Source organism: Zea mays, chromosome 4 (assembly GCF_902167145.1).
Source record: "Zea mays cultivar B73 chromosome 4, Zm-B73-REFERENCE-NAM-5.0, whole genome shotgun sequence".
In the NCBI taxonomy this organism is placed as follows: domain Eukaryota; kingdom Viridiplantae; phylum Streptophyta; class Magnoliopsida; order Poales; family Poaceae; genus Zea; species Zea mays.
In genome coordinates this window covers 141,138,698-141,161,216 of record NC_050099.1, presented here as the reverse complement: position 1 = coordinate 141,161,216, position 22,519 = coordinate 141,138,698, and the positions used below count along the sequence as shown (strand labels likewise).

General features: G+C 50.0%; 3 protein-coding genes across 4 annotated transcripts in view; 2 read left to right on the top strand and 1 right to left on the bottom strand.

Annotated features, from left to right (window-relative positions):
* Positions 1-5,872, top strand: part of LOC100194312 (putative SET-domain containing protein family) — a 30,874-nt gene extending 25,002 nt beyond the window's left edge. The window contains exon 11 of one of the 2 annotated variants that reach the window (XM_008678418.4): positions 5,213-5,872. In XM_008678418.4, the coding sequence (XP_008676640.1) occupies positions 5,213-5,555 (343 nt within the window). In that variant the 3' untranslated portion in view covers positions 5,556-5,872. The remainder of the gene's footprint in view (positions 1-5,212) is intronic. The other variant, NM_001139350.1, reaches the window with a different exon arrangement.
* A 924-nt stretch (positions 5,873-6,796) lies between these two features.
* LOC100283320 (S-adenosylmethionine decarboxylase proenzyme) lies at positions 6,797-9,528 on the bottom strand. Its single transcript, NM_001156222.2, has 3 exons — positions 9,285-9,528; positions 8,521-8,673; positions 6,797-8,425 (listed from the first exon to the last, which is right to left on the bottom strand). The coding sequence occupies exon 3, from the start codon at positions 8,242-8,244 to the stop codon at positions 7,057-7,059; it is 1,188 nt and encodes a 395-aa protein (NP_001149694.1). The 5' UTR covers positions 8,245-8,425; positions 8,521-8,673; positions 9,285-9,528; the 3' UTR covers positions 6,797-7,056.
* An 827-nt stretch (positions 9,529-10,355) lies between these two features.
* On the top strand, positions 10,356-17,333 carry LOC100272303 (cytochrome c oxidase subunit 6b-3). Its single transcript, NM_001310032.1, has 4 exons — positions 10,356-10,545; positions 11,616-11,704; positions 11,813-11,894; positions 17,016-17,333. Exons 1-4 carry the CDS (start codon positions 10,537-10,539, stop codon positions 17,067-17,069), a joined length of 234 nt encoding a protein of 77 aa, NP_001296961.1. The 5' UTR covers positions 10,356-10,536; the 3' UTR covers positions 17,070-17,333.
* The last annotated feature ends 5,186 nt before the right edge of the window (positions 17,334-22,519 follow it).

Below are 22,519 nucleotides of genomic sequence, written 5' to 3'. Positions count from 1 at the left end.
GAGGTAGCGGAGGAGGCGTTTGAGAGCCGCTAGGTGGGGCTCTCGGGGGTCGTGCATATGGAGACAGATCTGCTGCATGGCGTAGGAGATGTCCGGCCTAGTGAAGGTGAGGTACTGAAGAGCACCGGCAAGACTCTTGTACCCGGTGGGGTCCTCGACTGGGTCACCCGTGGCACCAGATCCCATGTCTGGTTGGCGACGAGCGCCACGTACTCCTCCATCGCCCGACGCCAGTGGGGGTCCAGCAGGGTGGTGCGGACAGAGGAGGGTACCGGAGAAACCTGGGAGTCTTCGGTCGTGGTCGCCAGGGCTCGGGGCGGCAGGGTCCCAGCCGCGTGCCGCGTCACCATCGGATGGACGTGCCGCGGGTCGCGGTGAAGAAGCGGTGGATGGTACACCGGCATCTCGACACGTGCCGCGGGTGGCCGCGGCGGAGGAATAGGCGTCCCCGGCGGGGACTGGGCCACCGGCTGTGCCGCCGGAGGGGAGGGCACTGGTGGGGACGACGACAGTGGTGGCGACGGCGACGGTGGAGGTGCGAACCCCGGCGGCGGCCGCCGGCGCTGGTAGACGCACACCGGCTGGGCGAAGCGTGCCGGAGGGACCGGCGGTGGCGGCCCCGCAGCTGGCGATGTGGGCACCGGGGGCCGGCGCTGGTAGACCCGCACCGGCTGGGCGAAGCGGGCCGGAGGGGTCGGTACCGACGGCCCCGCAGGTGGTGCAGACCCACCACCCCCGCTCGGCCCGGGGGCGAGCGGAGATGGGGCCCCGCGGAGAGGCGACACCACCGTAGGCGACACCACCGGACCCGGGCAAGGCACCGGGCCGGGAGTAGGACTGACAAGTGGTGAGCGAGTACCTGCAGAGAGAGGAAGAATAGGTGGCTTGACCACCGCGTCAGTCGGAAAGAGAGTGAAGAGGTCAAGGTCAGGGTCGGAGGAGGGTGGTGTGGTGGTGGAGTAGGGAAAGAAGAACTCATCAAACACCACATGACGAGAGATGAGGACCCGACGAGAGGAGAGATCAAAGCAGCGATAGCCCTTATGGTCCGGGGAGTACCCGAGAAACACACAGAGGGTGGACCGGGGTGCAAGTTTGTGAGGAGCAGTAGCAGTAGTGTTCGGGTAGCAAGCACACCCGAAGACACGAAGATGGTCATAGCGCGGAGGGGTACCGAAGAGTGCCTGGTGAGGAGTGGGGGCCGGGTACGCAGTGGAAGGGAGACAATTGAGGAGGTAGGTAGAGGTGTGGAGGCCCTCGGCCCAGAAGCGTGCCGGAAGGTGCGCCTGGAGAAGAGTGCGGATGGTGTCGTTGGTCGTACGGATCATGCGCTCAGCGTTGCCGTTTTGGGAGGAGGTATACGGGCAAGACATCCGCAACTGCATCCCGTGGGAGAGAAAAAAAACGCGGGAGGTGGAGTTATCGAACTCCCGACCATTGTCACACTGAACGGCCTTAATGGTGAGGCCGAACTGAGTGGACACCCAGGCGAAGAAGTGGCGGAGGGCGGTGAAAGTCTCAGACTTGGCACGCAAAGGAAAAGTCCACACATAATGAGAAAAATCATCAAGCACCACAAGATAGTATTTGTAGCCTGATATACTGATAATAGGTGAAGTCCACAAATCGCAGTGTACAACATCAAATGCATGAGTGGCATGCGAGGAAGAAGAGAAAGGAAGGCGAACATGGCGGCCTAACTGGCACGCATGACAAAGATGCTCATCATGTGATCTAGTACATGGGATAGTGGCACTACGAGTAAGCTGCGTCAAGGCATCGCGTCCGGGGTGACCAAGGCGACGATGCCAGGTGGTAGAAGACGTGGTGGCAGCAAAAACAACAGCTGTGGTAGGTGTCGAAGACGAAGAAGGGGTGGCGTGCGGAAGCTGGAGGGTGTATAAGGGGTCGGTGCTGTCACATCGGAGGAGGGGGCACCGAGTTGCCGAGTCCTTCACAGTAAGACCAGAAGAGTCAAACTCGACAGAACAAGAATTATCAGTAGTAAAACGACGAATAGAAAGAAGATTGTGGACCAAAGAAGGAGCGACAAGAACATCGGGAATGCGAAAGGAGCCGGGAGAGCCGGCGGCGCCCACAGATGTGACAGGAAGACACGAGCCATTTGCCACCACGATGGACGAAGGGAGAGAGGAAGGAGGGCGAACAGAGGTGAGTATACCAGGGTCGAGAGTAGTGTGGTAGGTAGCACCGGTGTCCGCGATCCACTCGGGACCCATCGGCGAAGTCAGAGTGGGAGTCTGGAAGGCAGCCAGGGCGGCTGCGTCCCAACCAACCAGCCCGGACGGTGGAGCAGCCGACGGTGTGGGCCATGACGAAGCGGCAGGCGAGGTCCAGGGCGCCGGAGAGGCGAAGGCAAACCCCGACGACGAGGTGAACCCTGGTTGCGCACCAGCGAACATGGCCGCCGGGGGACGAGCCTCAGAACCGGGCCCATGGAACAGCCACATGGAGATGCGTCCTGACCACGGGTGGTGGAAAGTGGGCCGAGGCGCACCCTGCTGGGGTCCCAGTGTTGGTGCGTTGCCACGGGCACCACCGCCGGAAACACCACCACCACCACCACCGCGGCCACCTCGACGGCGACGGCCACCACCGCCTCCGCTGCCGCCACCTCGACCCCCGCCACCCCTGCTCGGCCCGGACGGTGCCGTAGTAGGTGGACGGGTCGGGGTGAGAGCTGGTGTCGAGGAGGATGAGGAGCCCGGGCCGGAGATCAATGCAGCCTGAGTACCCATAGTGATCTCCTCCAGGGCAAGGTCGTCGCGGACCTAGAGGAAGGTAGGGAAGGGGCGCTGGCGCATGATCAACGACCGGAGGTGGGTGTAGCGATCGCTGAGGCCGCGGAGGACGTTGAGGACGAGCATGCAGTCCTCCACGGGGTAGCCCAGATCGCCAAGTGAGTCCGCCATGTCCTTCATCTTGCAGCAGTACGCACTGACACTGAGGTCCCCCTGGACGAAGGTGCGGAAAGCGGCGTCGAGGCGGAGAGCCCGGGCCTCGGCGTTGCCCATGAACTGGCCCTCGATGGCAAGCCAAACAGCCCGAGCGTGAGGAAGGTTCCGGAGGAGGCTGTGTAGATCGACGGAGATCGTCCCCACGATCCAGGTGAGCACGATGCTGTCGAGGCGCACCCACGCGGCAGTCGGCGCCACGCCGGTGGGGTCGCAGAGGACGTGGTCATCGAGGGCGTAGCGGCGAAGGGTGAGTAGGAGGAGGTCCCGTCAGCGCGCGTAGGATGGCGACTCTGGCTCCAGGACGACGGGAACCATGAGGCGAATGTTTTGGACACTCCCAGCCTGAAGGTGGAGTTGAGCCACGAGCGGGTCAGTCGGGTCATGCCAGAGCATCGTGGGGATGGTGCGGGGCCCGGTTCCGACGGTCGGTGTGGTCGGGACGCCGTACACGCTGCCCATGGTGGCAGAGGAGGTGACCCCGCTGTCGTGGGCCGCAGGCGAGGAGCTGTTCCGCCGCGGCAATTTGAGCAGCGATAGCGTCGGCGGCCTCGCGGTCGCGCTCCCACACGAGGGCCGCTTCCCGCAACCGGGCCTGTCGTGCCGCGTGTTCCGCACGAGCAGTGGTGAGGGCGGCGATGGTGTATCCCTGAGGGGCGACCGGTGGAGGAAGCGACTGATCAACGTCAAGTGACGGTGGGATCGGCGGGGGAGGGTCGTCCAGACCGGCAACCCCTGCGGGAATCGCATCCGCCACAGCCGCAAGGGCCGAGGCGGTGCCCGCAGCGGGGAGAGCCCCACCAGCGGCCCCCACGCCGGGCCGAGCGCAGGGGAGGCGGGAAATGGCCCCCACGTCCCTGCTACCAGTGCCTGCGCGTCCGCAGGGATGCAGCGGCGACAGCTGGAAGGGGGTGGGGAGGGGCTGGGGGGGCGCCCGCGGCGGGGGCTGTACACGCACCGGTGGGAGCGCCCGCGGCGGGGGCTGCACACGCAGCGGCAGGAGCGCCCGCGACGGCGCCCGCGGAGCCCCCCACGGCGGCTGCAGCGCGGCCAAGGGCATCGGCGGCGGCTCGCGCGCCAGAGGAAGCGACCCGCGCCCAGGAAGAGAGGGGAGGGAAGGTGGAGGGGGAGAGGAAGGGCCGCGGCGGCTCGCCGGCCATGGGGCCGCGCGCGCCTGGGGGAGGTGCAGCGGTGGCTGGGTGGTAGGCGGCGGCGGCTGACAGGGGAGGGAGGAAACCTAGCATGATACCATATTACAGTGTTAATTAATGCTAACCCTAATGGGTAGCTATATAGTGTTATACATGGGCCTAGCCACATGGGCCTACCATATACTCTAACACTGGGCATGGTTGGCCTCAGTGTGGGTTTTGTTGCAGTCGGTTTGCGTGCCCCTCCCTTCGGCCTGGGTTTCTTGTTTGGTCCTTCGTGCCTCCACCCTGGTCGCGGCCCTCACGGTTGCAAAGGTGACTGCGGCGGATCCTCTCGCTAGTCAACTGGTTGAGGCTGAGCGCCTTCTGATTGGCTCTCCTTGCCTCGACCCTCCCCCTGGGCCCCACTTGTCGACCCCTTTAGTGCACGAGGCCACTGTCATCGCCAGCCTCCATGTCCAGGCGGTGGATGTTCAGAACATTCGCTCTCTGGTCTCTGTCCTCGACTTACTCCACCTATGCCTATTGGCGCAACCTCGTCCCCCCACATCAGTAACAGGCTAGGCCGAAGCCCACCACATCAGTAACAAGCACAATAATCTAACACATATAAATTGCCATCCCTGTCAGCTCAATGTATTAGGGTTAGGGTTTTCATTTCCTCCAACATCTAGTACCAGAGACTACATCCACTCTATGACCTGCATGCATCATGAAGCCTCCTTTTCAGTGACTTGTTCATGTGAAGTTTTGAATAAAGCTTACAAGCATAGACCAGGATAAGACTAGACTTCTCTTTAGTTCAAACAGTTTTTTAACTTCTCAAAGATGCTAGATAGCCCATTTTTCGAACACTATAGATAGCCTGTTTCATGTGGTTAAATTGTTGTAGACCTGTAGTGGATGTTTTCACATTTACCCGCCTGAAACCAAGATAAAATTTTTGTTGGTCTTGGCTCTCAGATATACTGCTCACCCAGAAGTTGGCACAGTTCTCAGTTTTTTATTGGACAAGGATTATATTAAGTTTAGAGGCCAAATAACACTACTGTTTGGTTTGAGCAGCTATTATTTGTTTTTTGGTAGGTTTGTGCATTTTGGAGAGAAAGTGAAGTGCCATTGCGAAGCAGTGAACTGCCAGGGATACCTGGGCAGCCAAATAAAGAACCCAATTCAAAGCATTCTTGCCACTGTAGCACCGCAAGTGCAGTTGCGAGAGTATTCGCCCATGCACCACGAAGCTCCAAGATTGAAGCCAATAAATCACTTGTTACCCTGGACCAACTGTATAGAGGTCTCTTTTAACCTGAGAAGCAAAAGGAAAATTGACCGGCTATGCTGGGCCCGCAAGAAGAAGAGAACATCCCTCGTGCCATCTTCAACAAGCATGCCAGCATCGCCGAGTGAAGTTCCTGCCGCGGATTTCTAACTGCCCTTCGTTGAAGAGCAAGCCTGCCCTGTATAATAATTTCATGGTACATTCTTTACATGCATTGGTTGGAAACGATTCTTTCACATTGCTCATCAATGGTGTTGTAACCTGCAACATTCTTTATTTGGTTTCATAGGGCATTCAGTCAGTTTACGGGTGGTAGTTTGTCGGAACATGTACCCAATTTTTCTGATGAAACAAATGTTTGAGCTTCATGTAATGTTGGCTGCTGTTTTTTTTATGCGAGATAATGTTATGAAACTGGATAGTCCCTGTAAACATGGCTTAAAACATGACAGAATTATTTTCTTTTAGGAGAATGCTACCCCTTTTATTTTATGTACAAGGAATTGATAAAAAGAGCAGAGGTCCTAGCGGCCTAGGCGTGCGAGAGCCTAGAGCGCATATCTAATCATCAGTTTAATATAAAGGCGATTAACGAAGACACGGAACTTACTGTCCTGTCTTGATTGAGTTCTGAATTGCATCCCTCTGGTCGCCAACAAGGGCAAAGTTTATGTTGGCAGGTCGCATTCGCATATGCTGAGCTCGTTCTTCGTCAGTTTTGTCCAGTTCCTGACCCAAGAAAATTCCACTCCCTAGGCCGGCACGGCACTAGGGAGCACGAAGAAAAAAAATCGTCTTGCCCAGCAGGTGATCACTACCCTGTGCCTCACGTTAGTCACGTACCTCCCAAGAGAAGACGCATTTGGCGGTCTCGCATAATGCAGTCAACTTTGCCGGACAAGTTGCCTCCCAATCCTCCATCTCCAGCGACCACGAGAAGTGCCCATCTCAGTCTGATCAGATTCCAGCAAGCCCGTGGCTAGAGGTGATGCTGTCTGACATGCCCAGGTCTCCACAACCACAAGTTAGAGGCAGAGGTAGCACAGCGGCCTGGTCCCATATCTTTTTTATCACTGACATTTACATAATTATCCGTTCGGGCTATCTCGAGCACCCGAGCATAATTATTCGTAATACAATTCCGAACCTATACGAACCAAGTCTGATTCGAATTTAGATGGCTATTATTACTCGTAATACATATATAGCTGAGAACAGGTCATCACCGAGATTGAATATAAGAATCTTCGAACAATCACTGATAGCTAAGTTGGGAAGCCCATTTAGGATTTTCAGTTTATTAATATGAATCCCTTGAAAAATGAAGTTTATTTTTCAAGACCCAAACTAGCGGCTGACGTTATACTCGATGCTCCCAGGGACATGAATCATGAAACGCAGATGCCAATAGAAAAGGCATCGAAATTGTATCGAACACAAGACTTTATTTAGATCCAAACAATTCAAAACCACAATATCGATACACTGCTCATTGCGGCAGACAAAGCTGACCACCTAGAGCTGTTTATTGCAAATATAAGCATGTGACACATTACAATAGCACAGGTTATGTGGCATAAATAATTAGGCTTGGCTGCTTCACAAGATAACCAGTGGCAGCAACTCTGAATCTGATCTATCGTCGACCACATCAGCATTTCATCTTCTTTACATCTCTTTCCTCGCTCTCATCCACAGCATCAGCTTCCCAGGGAGCATCACTCTCTGAGCGATTCTTGACAATGTCACCAGCGAAGTCATGCAGGACTGACCTCGGCGACCCATGGGTCGTTTCGGCCGTAACAGTGAAGCTCTGATAGATGAGCAAGCCACCAAACGGCAGCACCTGCTCAACCATGTTGCTGCAAGCATAGGCCTCAGCATCCAGTTTCGTCCCCCAGGTCTTCGCATTGTCCCGATCACCGAAGATGGTCACGGCAACAGAGAACTCAGTTGGACCAAAGCACCTCAGCACCCTCTTAACCAGGTCACCATAAGAGAAAGAGCCCGGGTTAAAGCCCATGACCTCGTAGCTTGCATAGCTGAAGCCGTCCTCTGGGGTCACATGAATGGTCGACAAAGCAGGGCCATGAACAGCATTCATGGAGTAGCCACAGGGCTCGAAGTCGAAGTCACAGATCTCCATCTCTGGGATGATGTCCGAGATACCAGAGAGCTTGGTCATCTCCTTGGCGCACAGCGAGTAACCATCAGCAGTGGTCTTGAAGAAGACAGAAGCTTTCTTCTTGTCCAGCCCAGTCATGCACATCTCTAGAGTAACAACAGGCTCCTCAGGGTGCTCAGCGGCGTAGTAGACGTGCCACTTCTGCCCGGGCTTCGCAGAGTCACCAATCACATAAGCATTGCCACCGGACTTGAGGCCACCGAAGAAGCGATTCAGGAAGGCAACCTCGTCAGCGAAGTTCTTGTGTGGGGAAGGCTGTGCTTCAGGGAATATGAACGTTCCACGGGAGTATTTAACTGCAGCGAGTGGCAACAGGAGCTCTTCAGCAAGTTCAAGGATCCTCGGAATAGCGAGCAGAAGCTTTGTAGTTCCACAGGTCTTGATCACAATCTTGTATGGGTAGACAAACAGGCTCGACTCAGATAAGACATAAGAGTCGAAGTCCTCGTTTGAGAGCTCGGACACAATGGTGCACCGAGCAAGGTCAAGAACAGAGTCGATCTGGGCACGCGAGAGCGCACGCAGTCCCCTTCCGCTGGGGTCAGCCAAGACAGGTGCCTCAGAGAAGCTGATCTCAAGGCGCTTCTCAAATCCCTCGAACCCAATCACAGAGACAGGGGGAGGGGCAGCAGCAGCAACTTGCAGGACTGCCATCGTTTCAGAGCCAGATGACAGACAGCCACGGGAGGAAGACGGGAAGTGGTCTTTGATATCTTTTGGTCACTGGAAAGCAGCTAGCCGGAGGGATTAGGGAGATCAAAATGAAAATGCAGGTGGTTTCTACGCTACTAGGATGGGGATGACGACAGAGATATCAGGATGGCTTCCTCGCGCACTGCAAGAGGCAGAAACGATCCATTGTAAGCACCGAATCATAAATAAGACCTCCATTTTTTTTATGTATGAAAATAGGAATTGCCCAGTACATACGTTCGAGTAAGCAGCGGAGAACTTCTTGATGCCGCCTGCAGGGCGGATATCCTCGATGCTGTAGCCAAGGGGAGCTTCGTACATCAGGGAGGAACGACTACTGCTAGACTTCTTCTTGCCACCCTTGGACTCCATTAGAACATTCAATTTTCACTGCAGAGAAGAACCAAAGAACCGATGAAAACTGCAGAGTTATTATGATGACATATCCATTCCAAGAAACGTCATGATCCATAAAATTCAGAGAACGATTCCACTAGTATCTCAAAAGAACTAATGATTTAGATTGATTTAGATTACAGTTAAGATTTTCCCCAGATAGTAGGGATTTAAGAGAGTGCATATATTGTAGAAGAAAATTAATAATCACACAACGGACGAAAAAAAGAATTTCTTATAAACTAATACTAGGCATAATTGAGAAATCAATAATCCATACTACGCAGACAACCCATATCAAAGTTATGGGCTGGACAAAGAATTCGATACGCAACCGAAGAAACTAGAAACCCAGACGCCAGAGGGCTATCCAAGATTCTCAACGAAACGAAAAATCGAGTCCTAGTGAAGGAATATAGGCACCCCATTCTCCTTCACAAATTAATCCCCTTTCACAAATCAAGTAATTATTACTTCCCTAACCATCAAACTGGGATTAGGGTTTCTTAGAAATCCCAGCATAATCGAATACCAGACAAAAAACGAACATCAAACTGGATCAGATCGCACAACAAGAACATGTATGGAGAGCAAGAGATTCTTACAGATCCCACGAAGGCCCGGACCTCTCGCAGCAACCAGCGGCCCTCGACGAATTCTGCTGCTCGTGTCGTGAGTCAAGAGATCTCCCAACCCTAACCGCCCACCTTTCACCGAATGAGGAGGAGGCGGCGGCCTATATTTCTCTAGCACCGAAGAGATCGGATGCGGGGGAATCGATTTCCTTTCCTAACGAACCACGCGGTGGCGCTGTGTGATGAGGAAGGAGGGATGGGCCAGGTCGTTTATTTATAGGCCCTCTATCGGATCCGGGTCGCGTAGATAGAGATAGAGGCGGTGGCACCAGGTCCACCGCACCGCTCTGTCCGCGGATTCGGCACGGCAGCGGCCACGGATGCGGTGGACCCCGTTCTTCACGTTCCGTTCCTTTGCGTTCCTGGCAGGTGGGACCCACCGCCCGCGCGCCGCAGCGTCTCGCTTTCTTGCTGGCGGATGGGTGGGTCAGTGGGTGGTGCTGGGCCTCGTGTCCTGGTCCGGAGACCTGGACGTGCGTGCCGTTCTCCGCGCTCCGCGGATGAGGCCCGTCCCGTGCGGAGGTGGCGACGCTAGGCGTGTCCACGTGTCGTTGGATCCCGCTATGTGACGTCCTTATCCTTGTATTGGAAGGAGGTCAAAAGGGGCTTCCGTCTCTCTTTGACTGCGAGGAGATCAGGACATATACTACGCAAAAGGGGCACTCAAGTCACACGACACTGCAGATCAGCGTTCACCAAAAGAAGCACATATACTACGCAACAAGATCGACTCGTCAGAGTCCAAATTTTCCTGCGTGTTCGTTGTCGTGTTCCGTGCCCGTACGCCTGATCTACCTAATATCTACTATCTATCTATCTATCTATCTATCTATCTATCTATCTATCTATCTATCTATCTATCTATCTATCTGTCTGTACACATGAGCCTAGACGACCAAGCAGGCCTTTAGAGGCCCATCCTAAGGAATCCGGCATCAACAGGCCTGGTTTTGAGCTGGGCCACGCGGTCTGTTGGAAGGGCTTGGTATTGTGCTGGCGGACCAGATGGGCCAGAAGAGCCGCGGTTTTCGGACGCTGGGCTCCGGTCTTTCTCGCCTCCTTCTCAGCCTTCAGGGGCGGCTCGCGGAAGCCATCGTGGTTGACCCGACCAGCAGCCGAGTGCCCGATTACAATCAGCCATCGCCACCACCTCCCTCCGCGGCTCCGCCTTCCGCCGCGAACACGCCGCTGTCTCGACCCCTTGTCCTCCTCCTTCAGCAAGATGGCGGAGGTGAGGAGACCCTTCCGCTCCGTCTGCTGGTTCTCGTTGCGGCTGGCGCTCGTTACTACGGTTTAGGTTTGGCCTTGCGTGCCCGACGTCAGGGCGCCGCCGGTACATGCCCTCCGCTCTGTTCCCGGCCGGATTGGTGGCGGAGAAGCGAGACATCGTAGGATCGTATATGTTTTTTTTTCTTCTTCTCTCGTTTTCATTGGGCAGAAATGCGAGGATGTATCTCATCCGCGTTTGCAGATTCAGGGTGGTTAGGGTTGCCGTTTGATACGTTTTGCTGCCGCGTCTCCTATAAGACTGACGAGAACACATTGTAGGCTTGTATCAATTCTGAATCATAACAACACTGTGTTCAAACATTTGATCGGCATATTTCCAGAAATCAGTGGAACGGAACGCATCGTAGGTATCAATTCTGAATCATAACAACACAGGGAAAGTAGAGGGGAAACAACATAGCGTGCATGAGATTTCTGGCATTAGATCTTATATACATGTCCAATTTGGCGCATGTTAGATTGAAATAATGATATTGTCTCAAGTTATTCTTATTCCTGTTTTTTTCCTCAATATACCATGGAACTTCTGTTTTTTTTAGTTATCATTGGCCCCACCTATTATGACACCGTCATATGCATCCTCAAATATGAATGTTCTGTCTTTTTTACTAATCTGCATTTGTTACTGTCTTTCTAGCTTCCACCATATGTTAACCTTCACAAATTTTGGTTATGTATATTGCTGATTGTAATTTATATAATAGTCTTGTTTCATCCTAACTTCTTACTGTATTATCCATTTCACCATCTAGCATCTACAAACCTTAACAAACTCTTCAGATCGAGAAAAAAACTAATCTTTCTTACTCTGCCATGATTCATGAAGTCCAGTCTTTGTTGTGGAAGTAATCTCCCATTTCAGTTTGGTTATGCAAATAGACTTATCTTATGAAATATTTTCTTTCACTATACTTCTTTGTTTTTCTTTTTTTTTATAACAAACTCCACATAAGTGCTTTGTTTATGTTGTTTCTCTGCACTCACAAGTTCATTTATTTGCTTATATGCTAGATTGAGATAAAAACAGCACCTGCTGACTTCCGCTTCCCTACAACAAACCAAACAAGGCATTGTTTTACTCGCTATGTCGAGTACCACAGGTATGACTTAGCACTTTATAATTTTTCAGCATTTTATTCTTCATATTTTCTAGTCAAAACAGCACACCTATTTTTCTTACCAATTACTGCAACTCTCATGGAATTCAGGTGTTTGAATGCCAAAGGGGATGATGCTGGTGTTTGCGAAAAATTTGCCAAGTACTACAGGTCCCTTTGCCCTGGAGAATGGGTGAGTATTTCTTTTTCTTTCTGGTAGCGGTTATTGTTTGGTATGATTCTGGAGAAATACATCCTTTTGAGTAAGTGCACTCTCTGTCCATAAATGGTAAGATATTTGACTAGAGGAGAGGACAAATCATACAAAGTAGATTTTTACCATTCATTTCTGTTATAGTATGCTGTCATTTGCTACAAAATCAATATAATCTCCGAGGAAAATAAATGTGCGAGTGTACCATTCAGTCTTTTAAAGATTGATGTAGACATTTTTTGTGCTAGGAATCTATTTATTCAGGGACAGAGGGAGTAGTTACTATGTCAAAGCCCTTGTCTTGAAAATTACTTTGCTTCATAAAACTTTCTTTCAACTAGTATGTCAGCACCAAGTTTTGCTTGTGGCAGTCTTAAGTTGTCTTTGTTCACTTCATTGTCATGACCCAGCCAATTGTTTGTTATCAGCCAGAATTTTGTTAATCAACTGCAGCTCTTTGTGGTCTAGCTTTTCAATAACATTTTCCCTTAGTGACTATTCTTTAGTTGTTATTTAGTAGGCCATACTTATGTTCATGGATATGCTTGTAGAGGCATGTGCACGCAAATTTGCACATCAGAAGGAGGTGTTTGTGTATTGACCTTGACTTCTTTTTATTAATCATGAGGGGAGATATTGACACGTTTACCTTCACTTGTTTTGCCATCAAATGCACATTAAGGGCCTCTTAGCATCTCCAACAGATTACTTATCCCACATCTCTGAAAAATCTATATAGATGGTCTCCTATTATCGGTAGTGTAGCTTTTATTCTTCTCCCCCAACACATTAACAATACCTTTAAAGTGAATAGCTACATTTGACGGAGAGGGGGATGGGGGTGGGGCGAGGTGGGGTTGAGTAACTACTTAAAACTTTTAGATATTGGGATAGCATGAGTAATCTGTTGGAGCAACCACAATCCCTTATATTGCATATTTTTGGTATTGGGGATGAGATAAGTAATCTATTGGAGATGCTCGGTCATCACCAGTTAGAGATTCATGCAAAACCTTATCATATGAGCAGCTTTTGAATAATATATTTCGGGTGTCATTGTCTTGATGATGAACACTTGTAGGTTCTGGGCAAAAACGACATCCGTCCCTAATGGGGGCAATGGACGTTGGAATGATAAAATTGAAATTATTTGTTGTTGGTGCATAGTTGGTGTCATAGTTGTTAAAGCGTCCGTGAAGCGTCGCTTATGCGCTAAGGCGTGCAGCAGGTGCAAGGCGTCCATGTCGCCTTAGTTTGCAGACTAAAGCGTCCGCTTTGCCCAGTGAGGCGTCGCCCTGGCGCCTTGAAGCTGGATAAGGCGTCACTTTGAAGACGCCTTTAAGGTCTATAGGGAAGAAAGGCTGGAAACCTGATCTGTGTACGGTGCCCTGGCGGCGGCGGCGCTGGTCGACGCGCTCCTCCCTCCCTCTCTCTCCCTCTCTTCTCTCTTGCATCAACTCCCCTCCCTCTCTTCTCCCTCTCTTCTCCCTCTCTTTTTTTTTTGAAAAACGCAGGAAAGTTGCGCATCTTTATAGATTGGATAGAAGGGTCTTACAAGAGAGGTACAAGTTAGGGACACCTGCACCCACACGCCCGCACTAACAACTGAAACAAAAACTGCAGATTACAACACAATAAAGAACAGACTCTACCCTACCTCCCTAAGAGCATCAGCTAGGCCCAAAACTCCTAGTTGCTTAGCTCCAGCCAACACCCAGCAGGAAGATTCTTTTAGGAAGCTGCTCTTCATTTGTTATGGTCGCTAGATCGGTGAGTGATTGGAGAGGGGTATCGATGGGCAGGAACGTCGGCCGGGGGCCTCTACCCACGACCGAGCAAGAGGAGGGTTTCTCCCTTCTAATTCTTGCCTACTTTATTTCTCATCCATTGATTGCATAAATAGGCTGACTGGCCGCCCCTGTCTGTCTAGCTAGAGATCCTTATCTCATTAAGACTCTCCTAAAATCTCTCAACAAACTAAATGATAACCTTCCTAGATAATCTCAACTAATCTCCTAAATAATCTCAACTAATCTTCTAACCTTATATCTAATTATCCTTATCTAATCCCCCTTGGAGGGCTCATGGCTGCTGGTGCCGCAGCCTCTCCGTGGGCCTCCTTAAGCCCTGACACTACACCTCTTCTGGACAAGCAGCTCGTCCTCGAGCTGCAGCATGACGGGTGCTCAAAGATCGAGTGTACTTTACCCAAAACCAGACACCTAGAAGACAAACCTTTTACATCTCAGCTTATCTTATTATTCTGAATCTGAATTTTTTTACCCCATAAGATAAGGCGTACACCCTCCGTGCATTGGACTTGAACGTGTGCAGCCACCTAGATCCCATGGATGCCATCTGAACGAAAGGGGAGCACATGGACGGGCACCTGGAATAGGTCGCAACAATAACCAGCGGAGCCGCCCTCGTGGCGGTCGGTAGCGGAATGTAGTGGCGCTAAACAGTGAGCCCTTGCCGATAACAAGGGGAGTGCCTTCCCTACCGTCGCTGCCGTAGAGTTGAAGTTCGTCGTCCGCGGGACACGTACCATGCTCGCACTTGGAGATGGCGGCCCGATGACGTTGCTGATGGCCGGCCGATAGGGCGAGGTCGCGCCCCCGTGTGCCGAGGTCAACCATCACCAAGGCTGCCTCGAGCATCTGCTGGCGCATCTCTCGCACTCTCCGTCGTGCAAGGAAGCCACGAGCAGCAGCCTGTATGCCCACAGTCGCCGACATCTAGAGTCGTGCGGACAACACCAGCTGATGCTCATGTTGCACTGCTGCCTTGATTTGTAGCAGCCCCTGTTCAACCATCCGGAGTGAGGCTTGTATCTTTGCGAGATCAGCCCTTATGTTGGCCCACAAGTCCCCCATCGATGGAGCTGGTGATTGCTGAGTCGTGGCTGTCCCTAGTGGCGTCGCCCATGGGGACGGAGACGGTGTCAGCGAAGATGATATGACAAAATTTGGCGCTGCCCCTGGAGATGGGCACGCCGGCGTCCAGGATGTGGTGACAAAATTGGCAGGCGGTGCTGCCCATGGAGATGGGGACATCGGTTGCCAAGATGACGTGATGAAGGCGGCATGCGACGCAGCCCATGGATATGGGACGTCGGTTGCCAGGACAGTGTGACGAAGGTGGCATGCGGCGCAACCCATGGAGATGGGGACGCCAGTTGCTAGGACGACAACGCGAAATTGGCAGCAGAAACCATGGGATCGGATCGAAACCCAAGCTAGCCGATAACAGATGTTATGGTCGCTAGATCAGTGAGGTATTGGAGAGGGGTATTGATGGGCAGGAACGTCGGCCGAGGGCCTTTGTCCACGACCGAGCAAGAGGAGGGTTTCTCCCTTCTAATTCTTGCCTACTTTATTTCTCATCCATTAATTGCATAAATAGGCTGGCTGGCCGCCCCTGTCTAGCTAGAGATCCTTATCTCCTTAAAACTTTCCTAAAATCTTTCAACAAACTAACTGATAATCTTCCTAGATAATCTCAACTAATATCATAAATAATCTCAACTAATCTTCTAATCTTATCTCTAACTATCCTTATCTAATCCCCCTTGGAGGGTCCATGGCTTCTGGTGCCGCAGCCCCTCCATGGGCCTCCTTAGGCCCTGACATCGTCTTTCTGATGGAGGGTGAATTTTTATCAAAGACAACCCGGTTCCTCTGAAGCCAAAGACACCAAGCCCCTAGGATGACAGCGCTGTTAAGGACCTTCTTCATGTCTTTGTGACTCCTAGAGCACACTTCCCTCCACCAATCTGCAAAGGAGGAAACCTCCGCGCCCGGAGTGAGATGCGCTAATCCCAAAGGAGACAAGATGGAGTTCCAAAACTGTCTAGCAAAGACACAAGATGTCAGGAGGTGTTGAATTGTTTCTTCCTCTTGATCGCAAAGAGGGCAAACTTCAAACTCCCTCTCTTCTCTCTGGCAGCAACTCCCCTCATTCCTCTCCCTTTGGCGGCTGCAGGGTGAGGTTATCGGCTGAGGGAGGGTGGCAGCTGAGGGTGGGCTGGTGGCGTCTTAGTTAGGTCAAGGAGGCTAGCTGGGCCAGGAAACCGGTGGCCCATATGACATTAACTGTTTTGTTTTTTCTTTTCTTTTTACTTCTTTTTCAAACCAGTAAATCTATTAGTTATGTATTCAATTTTTCCTAATTTTCTACTATGATTTATTAGTTATGTTAGATTTTAAGTCTATTAAGTTGATTTATGTTGAACTTGTACTCATATTTGGTACTATTGTCCCTACCTATTTAAGATTATATTCCTATATTTATATATTAGTAAGACGTCGCCTCGCTTTACGCTTTACCGCTTAAAAAGTAAAAGGGGGTCGGCCGCCTTACCTCGTCTTAACACCTTAACAACTATGGTTGGGGTGTCATTATAGCATAACATGTGATGTTTCCAGCTAAACACACACTTTTACCTTCTTGCAACTGAAGCTTTCTTAAGTATTGTTCATCAGCAGACTACTATTGCCAGCCTTCGATTGCCTATCACATGCTACCATAGATTTACTCCACCCGGAGACCATACCGAAGCAATTATATTTTGTCAAAGTTTGGGATCCAGTTTAAATGAGTGACACACGTACTGAATATCAGAATGCTTCAAATTTGCTATATTAGCTCTGATCAAGTATTTAATATCAATTTCCTAATGGTTCCTTCTACTTTGTATCCCTGCAATGTAAGCCATAATTATTTGTTGTGTTGTTTTCTCGTTGTATTTGTCAATTACTTGTGTTTGCTTTCATTGAAATCATCGTAAGCTTAGGGGGTGTTTGGGAACAAAGTTTTTCTGCAGTTTTGGAAGAATACTGCAGTATTCTCAAATACTGCAGTATTATATACATAATAGTGTTTGGCAAGCTGTGTAAAATCTCTGTTTTCAAAACTGAAGTATTGCAAATACTATAGTTGTTTTAAGGCATTCTAAACTTAGCTCTGGACCTCAGTTTTCAAAACTGCGGTATCATAAACTACGGTATTGTCATAACTAAAGTATAGTATAGTATTTCAAAAACTGTGGTTTTCAAAAACTTTGTTCCCAAACAGGGCCTTACTGTTTGATATATACAGGTTGAGAAATGGAACGAGCAGAGGGAGCATGGGACGTTTCCAGGACCTCTCTGAATGTACCGCCCGAGACCTCCAGTTGGACCAGTCAACAAGTTGGCCAGGCAGTCCTACTGTTCCATTCTGCATTCCTACTTCCAGAATCGTAAATGCCTTTTGTCCCTTGCTCTTCAACCAGTCACCACAAAACTGTTAGTGATGCCTCTCGTATGCAGCTCTAATAATTTGGCTACAGTTGCCCCACATGCAGCCTTGTTTTGTGTGTGGACTGTGGACCTCATTTTGTAAACGTCTGAATGGACTTGCATTTTCTTTCGTGCCTGCGACCGCGTCGTCCTGTACTGCGGCTTTTGTGTCGTCAGTAAGCTGGCATTGTAGTAATGGCCTATGAATGTGGGTGTACCTTTCCCGTTTAAATTAAGGGTCTCCAATTCTGGAGGATTGGAGGGGATTGAGTTTAAAAATAAACTGATTTCCCCTCTTATTCACCTCTAATAAAAGTGGCAATTTGAATTTCCAAACTAGCCCTAAAGTTTTTTTTTTACCTTCTCAAGTCAAGTTTTTGTGAACAATTATCCGCAGGAAAGTCTAACGAGAAATTTAAGAGTAAGTATTCATTTAGTTTAGGTAGTTCTCATTATCGTTGAATCTTGATCTTAAGTGTGTCTGTATATTCAAACACGTAATAATCATAGTCTCCGTCCCAAAAGAAGACGCAAATAGTAGGAACGTCTGGCTGCATTTACATCTCGCTGCTGCGCTGCCGGTTCAGTCTCAGCAAGCGCGCGTAGGCATTCAATTGGTGCAGACTCCACGTACGCCGGTGGATCCGAGCAGGAGCAGGCGAGCAGCACCGCACAGGGCGTCACGGCCATGCCTGCGCCGTTTCGCGTCATGTTTGCACCGCATGCGCCGGCCACCATGCACCGTCTCACATGCACATGGGCCGTCGTAGCTGGTATTAATCGACGGTTCAGTCATTGCGATTGATTCGGTGCTGCGGCTGCCCAATCAGCGACAACGTCCCGTAGGAGTATGTATAAAAAAAATTTGGTCGGGAGGATAAAACCAACCTCGCCGTATTTCATTAAAGATATGTTTGGAAGCCAAGACAAGGAAAGATTGAAGAGCTAAAATTTCCTTGTTATTCAATTTTATATAGCAAGGGAATTTTAGCTTGTCCACTCCCCTGGCTCTGAAACAAACCCTATTAGAAGACCACATCAATGGTTCTGACCGAGAAACCCCCGAACCATGTCCTCCTATCAATAATAGGCCTGCAAATGCCCAATGTAAGAAAAATTGACCTCGATTCATTTGACTAATTAATTTTGGTGTTTGATGGTCAAGATAACCTGTGAATTAATGTGTTTGCTAGTGTTCATGTTTGTAGTTCACGTAATGTGTGGCAGACTTAGATTGAGACATTGAGTAAGCAACACCTTAAAGACCCATAGAAGACCTTCAAGTATCAAGCATATGTCCAAGACACAAGACTAGAAGAGCCCAAGAAATGACGATTTAAGAATAAAGAAGTGGGTTGTTTCAGGGTACATCGGACTAGGTTGCCAGAGAGCAGTTTCCCGGGCACTCGGCCAGCTGGCACACCAGACCTCGTCAAACGATCGACAAATGGCTAGTTTATTGGTCATCTAGTCACCAGACCTTAGGCCCAATGCACTAGACCTCTGCTGGTGCAGAGAATCTGTCAGGTGATGCAACTACTATCTGACGTGGATGGTACCGGACCTCGGTCCGGTGGTGCACCAGACTGGTCTGGTGCGACACAGAGGAGCTGCTTTCCTCCAACAAATACATTTGGCTTGGGGTGCCATATATACTCCTCCAACCAGCCATTTAAGGGTGTGGAGAGTTGAGTAACATTGCTAGTGAGTTGATACACATATTGCTTCATACACCAAAGTGCTTAATAGAATGACTGGTGATTAGCGTAGGTGCTTTGTGAAGTGCTTAGGTAAGTTAGACCACTATTATGCTTGCTCTAGGTTTAGTCCTAATTGTTTGAGTGAGGTTTGAACAACCCACAAATCCCTTGGCTCTTGCGAGAGACGTTGTAATTGTACCGAGTGGGGCAAGAGTCTTGCAAGACCACACCAACCGCGTATGTGGTGTAGTCTCCAATGTGTACTGGAGGGAATGAGGCTCGCGATGTTTCGGTCAAAAGCTCGATTGTGAAGATGACGGGAGCATCCAAGAGGAGGCCGAAAGTGGATCACCACTTGTGCATGTAGAAAGGCCCGCGGCTCTCTATAGAGTTATCTATCGGGGTGCTTGGCCCTCGCGTGGGTATTTCTTTGCGGAGGGGCACCAACAAGGATTAGTTAGAACCTTGTATGGTTCTAGATACCTCAGTAAAATACCGACGCGTTTATGAGAGTTTACATCTCTACCTTTCTCCTTAAGCTTCTTGCATTTATTGTTTACCTAAGTTGTGATCTTTACCATTCTTAGTTTAGAATATATGCTAGTTGGTAGGATTGGAACTTAGGTTGTTGAACTTCTTTTGTGGTAGAGATAGCAACACTTAGACGACCACTATACTAAAAGAAACTTGGGCTACTTGCGCTGGCGAGCCTATACCCATGTTACAGATTGGCCTTGTCAAGCCAAAGTTCACCCTCATAGGACTCATCACAACCCCCTTGAACTCCTCTCTACCTTTGCTATTAGTCTTCATATAAAATCATTCCTTTGTCCATCGTGTTGGCCATTTGGTGCGGTACCTTAGCACTAGTGCTTTCGAATCCTTTCGGTATGCAAAGTTGTAGCACCCAAAATTGTTGTACAACTTATCTGAAGGTCTCGCCTCCGTTTGATAATGTAGTTCGTGAACCCTACAGAAACCTTCAGCACTTGCACTAGCACTTTGGCGTCGTACGACCCATATATAGATGCTAAGTATAACAATAGCATTTGGTGTAAGTTGGTGCATGAATATCTCATAATTTTTTAGGACTTCCGTTATCATCTTGAACATTGGGAGCCGAAGCCCGACCTAGAAGAAGCTCCTGAATATCACAATCTCGTCATCCTTTGGTTCTGGAATGACTTCGTCACCAGCAAATCGGATAATGTCATCATCCTTCTCACCGATATAACCATGCCTTTTTAATACATCAAGGTCTTCAGGCTTCACGGCAGATTAAACAAAGTCAATTTGGCTTGGCTTATTAGTAGGGCTGGGCATTCGGTTTTTTTCTTCTAAACTTCGGTTCAGTTTTTCGGTTTTCAGACATTAAAAACCGATCGGTTTTCTAGAAAATGAAAAACCGAGAAATTCGGTTTTGGTTTTTTACTTTGGTTTTTTGGTAAAAAACGAATACCAAACTTATAATCAAGACAATACATACTGAAAGGGAATTAGGCTTACACCTAGTTCCTAAATAATTTTGGTGGTTGAATTGCCCAACACAAATAATTGGACTAACTAGTTTGCTCCAGTGTATAAGTTATACAGGTGTCAAAGGTTCACAACAAGCCAATTAAAAAGACCAAAGTTGGGTTCAAAATAGAGTGCTAAAGGCATCCCGAAAGGCTCCCTGGTCTGGCGCACCGGACTGTCCGGTGGCGCACCGGACTGTCCGGTGGCGCACCGGACAGTGTCCGGTGCACCAGGGGACTTCGCGCAGAACTTCTCAGCCTCGGGATTTTCTTGGAGCCGGCGCGCTATAATTCACCGGACTGTCCGGCGTACACCGGACAGTGTCCGGTGCTCCAAGAGGACGCGGCTTTGGAACTTGGCAGCCTCAGGAATTTGCAGCGGTTGCTCCGCTATAATTCACCGGACTGTCCGGTGCAACTACGGGGCAACGGCTATTCCGCGCCAACGGTCGCCTGCAACAGCAATTAATGCGCGCCAGAGCGCGCAGGCGTCAGGCACGCCCATACTGGCGCACCGGACAATCTACAGTACATGTCCGGTGCGCCACCGGACATCAAGGCGGGCCCAGAAGTCAGAACTGCAACGGTCAAATTGCAACGGCTTTGGTGACGTGGCTGGCGCACCGGACTGTCCGGTGCACCATACGACAGTCAGCCTCCACCAACGGTCATGTTTGGTGGTTGGGGCTATAAATACCCCAACCACCCCACCATTCATTGCATCCAAGGTTTCCACTTCTCAACCACTTACAAGAGCTAGGCATTCAATTCTAGACACACCAAAGAGATCAAATCCTCTCCAATTCCACACAAGGCTTTAGTGATTAGCGAGAGAGATTTGTCGTGTTCTTTTGAGCTCTTGCGCTTGGATTGCTTCTTTTCTTTCTCACTTGTTCTTGTGATCAAAACTCCATTGTAATCAAGGCAAGAGGCACCAATTGTGTGGTGGCCCTTGCGGGAAAGTTTTGTTCCCGGTTTTGATTTGAGAAGAGAAGCTCACTCGGTCCGAGGGACCGTTTGAGAGAGGGTAAGGGTTGAAAGAGACCCGGCCTTTGTGGCCTCCTCAACGGGGAGTAGGTTTGCGAAAACCGAACCTCGGTAAAACAAATCCGCGTGTCACACTCTTCATTTGCTTGCGATTTGTTTTGCGCCCTCTCTCTCGGACTCGTTATTATTTCTAACGCTAACCCGGCTTGTAGTCGTGATTATTTGTAAATTTCAGTTTCGCCCTATTCACCCCCCTCTAGGCAACTATCAATTGGTATCAGAGCCCGGTGCTTCATTATAGCCTAACCGCTCGAAGTGATGTCGGGAGATCTCGCCAAGAAGGAGATGGAGACCGGCGAAAAGCCCACTACAAGCCACGGGAACACTTCATCGGAAGAGTCCCGCACCAAGAGGAAGGAGAAGAAGAAGGACTCCTCCAAAGGGAAGGAGAAGAGATCTTCTTCACACCACAAAGAAAAGAAGGAGAAATCCTCTTCCCACAAGACGCATCGGAGTGGGGACAAGAAAAAGAGGATGAGGAAGGTGGTCTACTACGAGACCGACTCTTCATCGGCATCCACCTCCGGCTCCGACGCGGCGTCCGTCACTTCTAAGCGCCAAGAGCGTAAGAAGTATGGTAAGATTCCCCTACGCTACCCTCGCATTTCTAAACATACACCTTTACTTTCCGTCCCATTAGGCAAACCACCAACTTTTGATGGTGAAGATTACGCTAGGTGGAGTGATTTAATGCGATTTCATCTAACCTCGCTCCACAAAAGTATATGGGATGTTGTTGAGTTTGGTGCACAGGTACCATCCGTAGGGGATGAGAACTATGATGAGGATGAAGTAGCCCAAATCGAGCACTTCAACTCCCAAGCCACAACGATACTCCTCGCCTCTCTAAGTAGAGAGGAATATAACAAGGTGCAAGGGTTGAAGAATGCAAAGGAGATTTGGGATCTACTCAAGACCGCGCACGAGGGTGATGAACTCACCAAGATCACCAAGCGAGAGACGATCGAGGGGGAGCTCGGTCGCTTCCGTCTTCGCCAAGGGGAGGAGCCACAAGATATGTACAACCGGCTCAAAACCCTGGTAAACCAAGTGCGCAA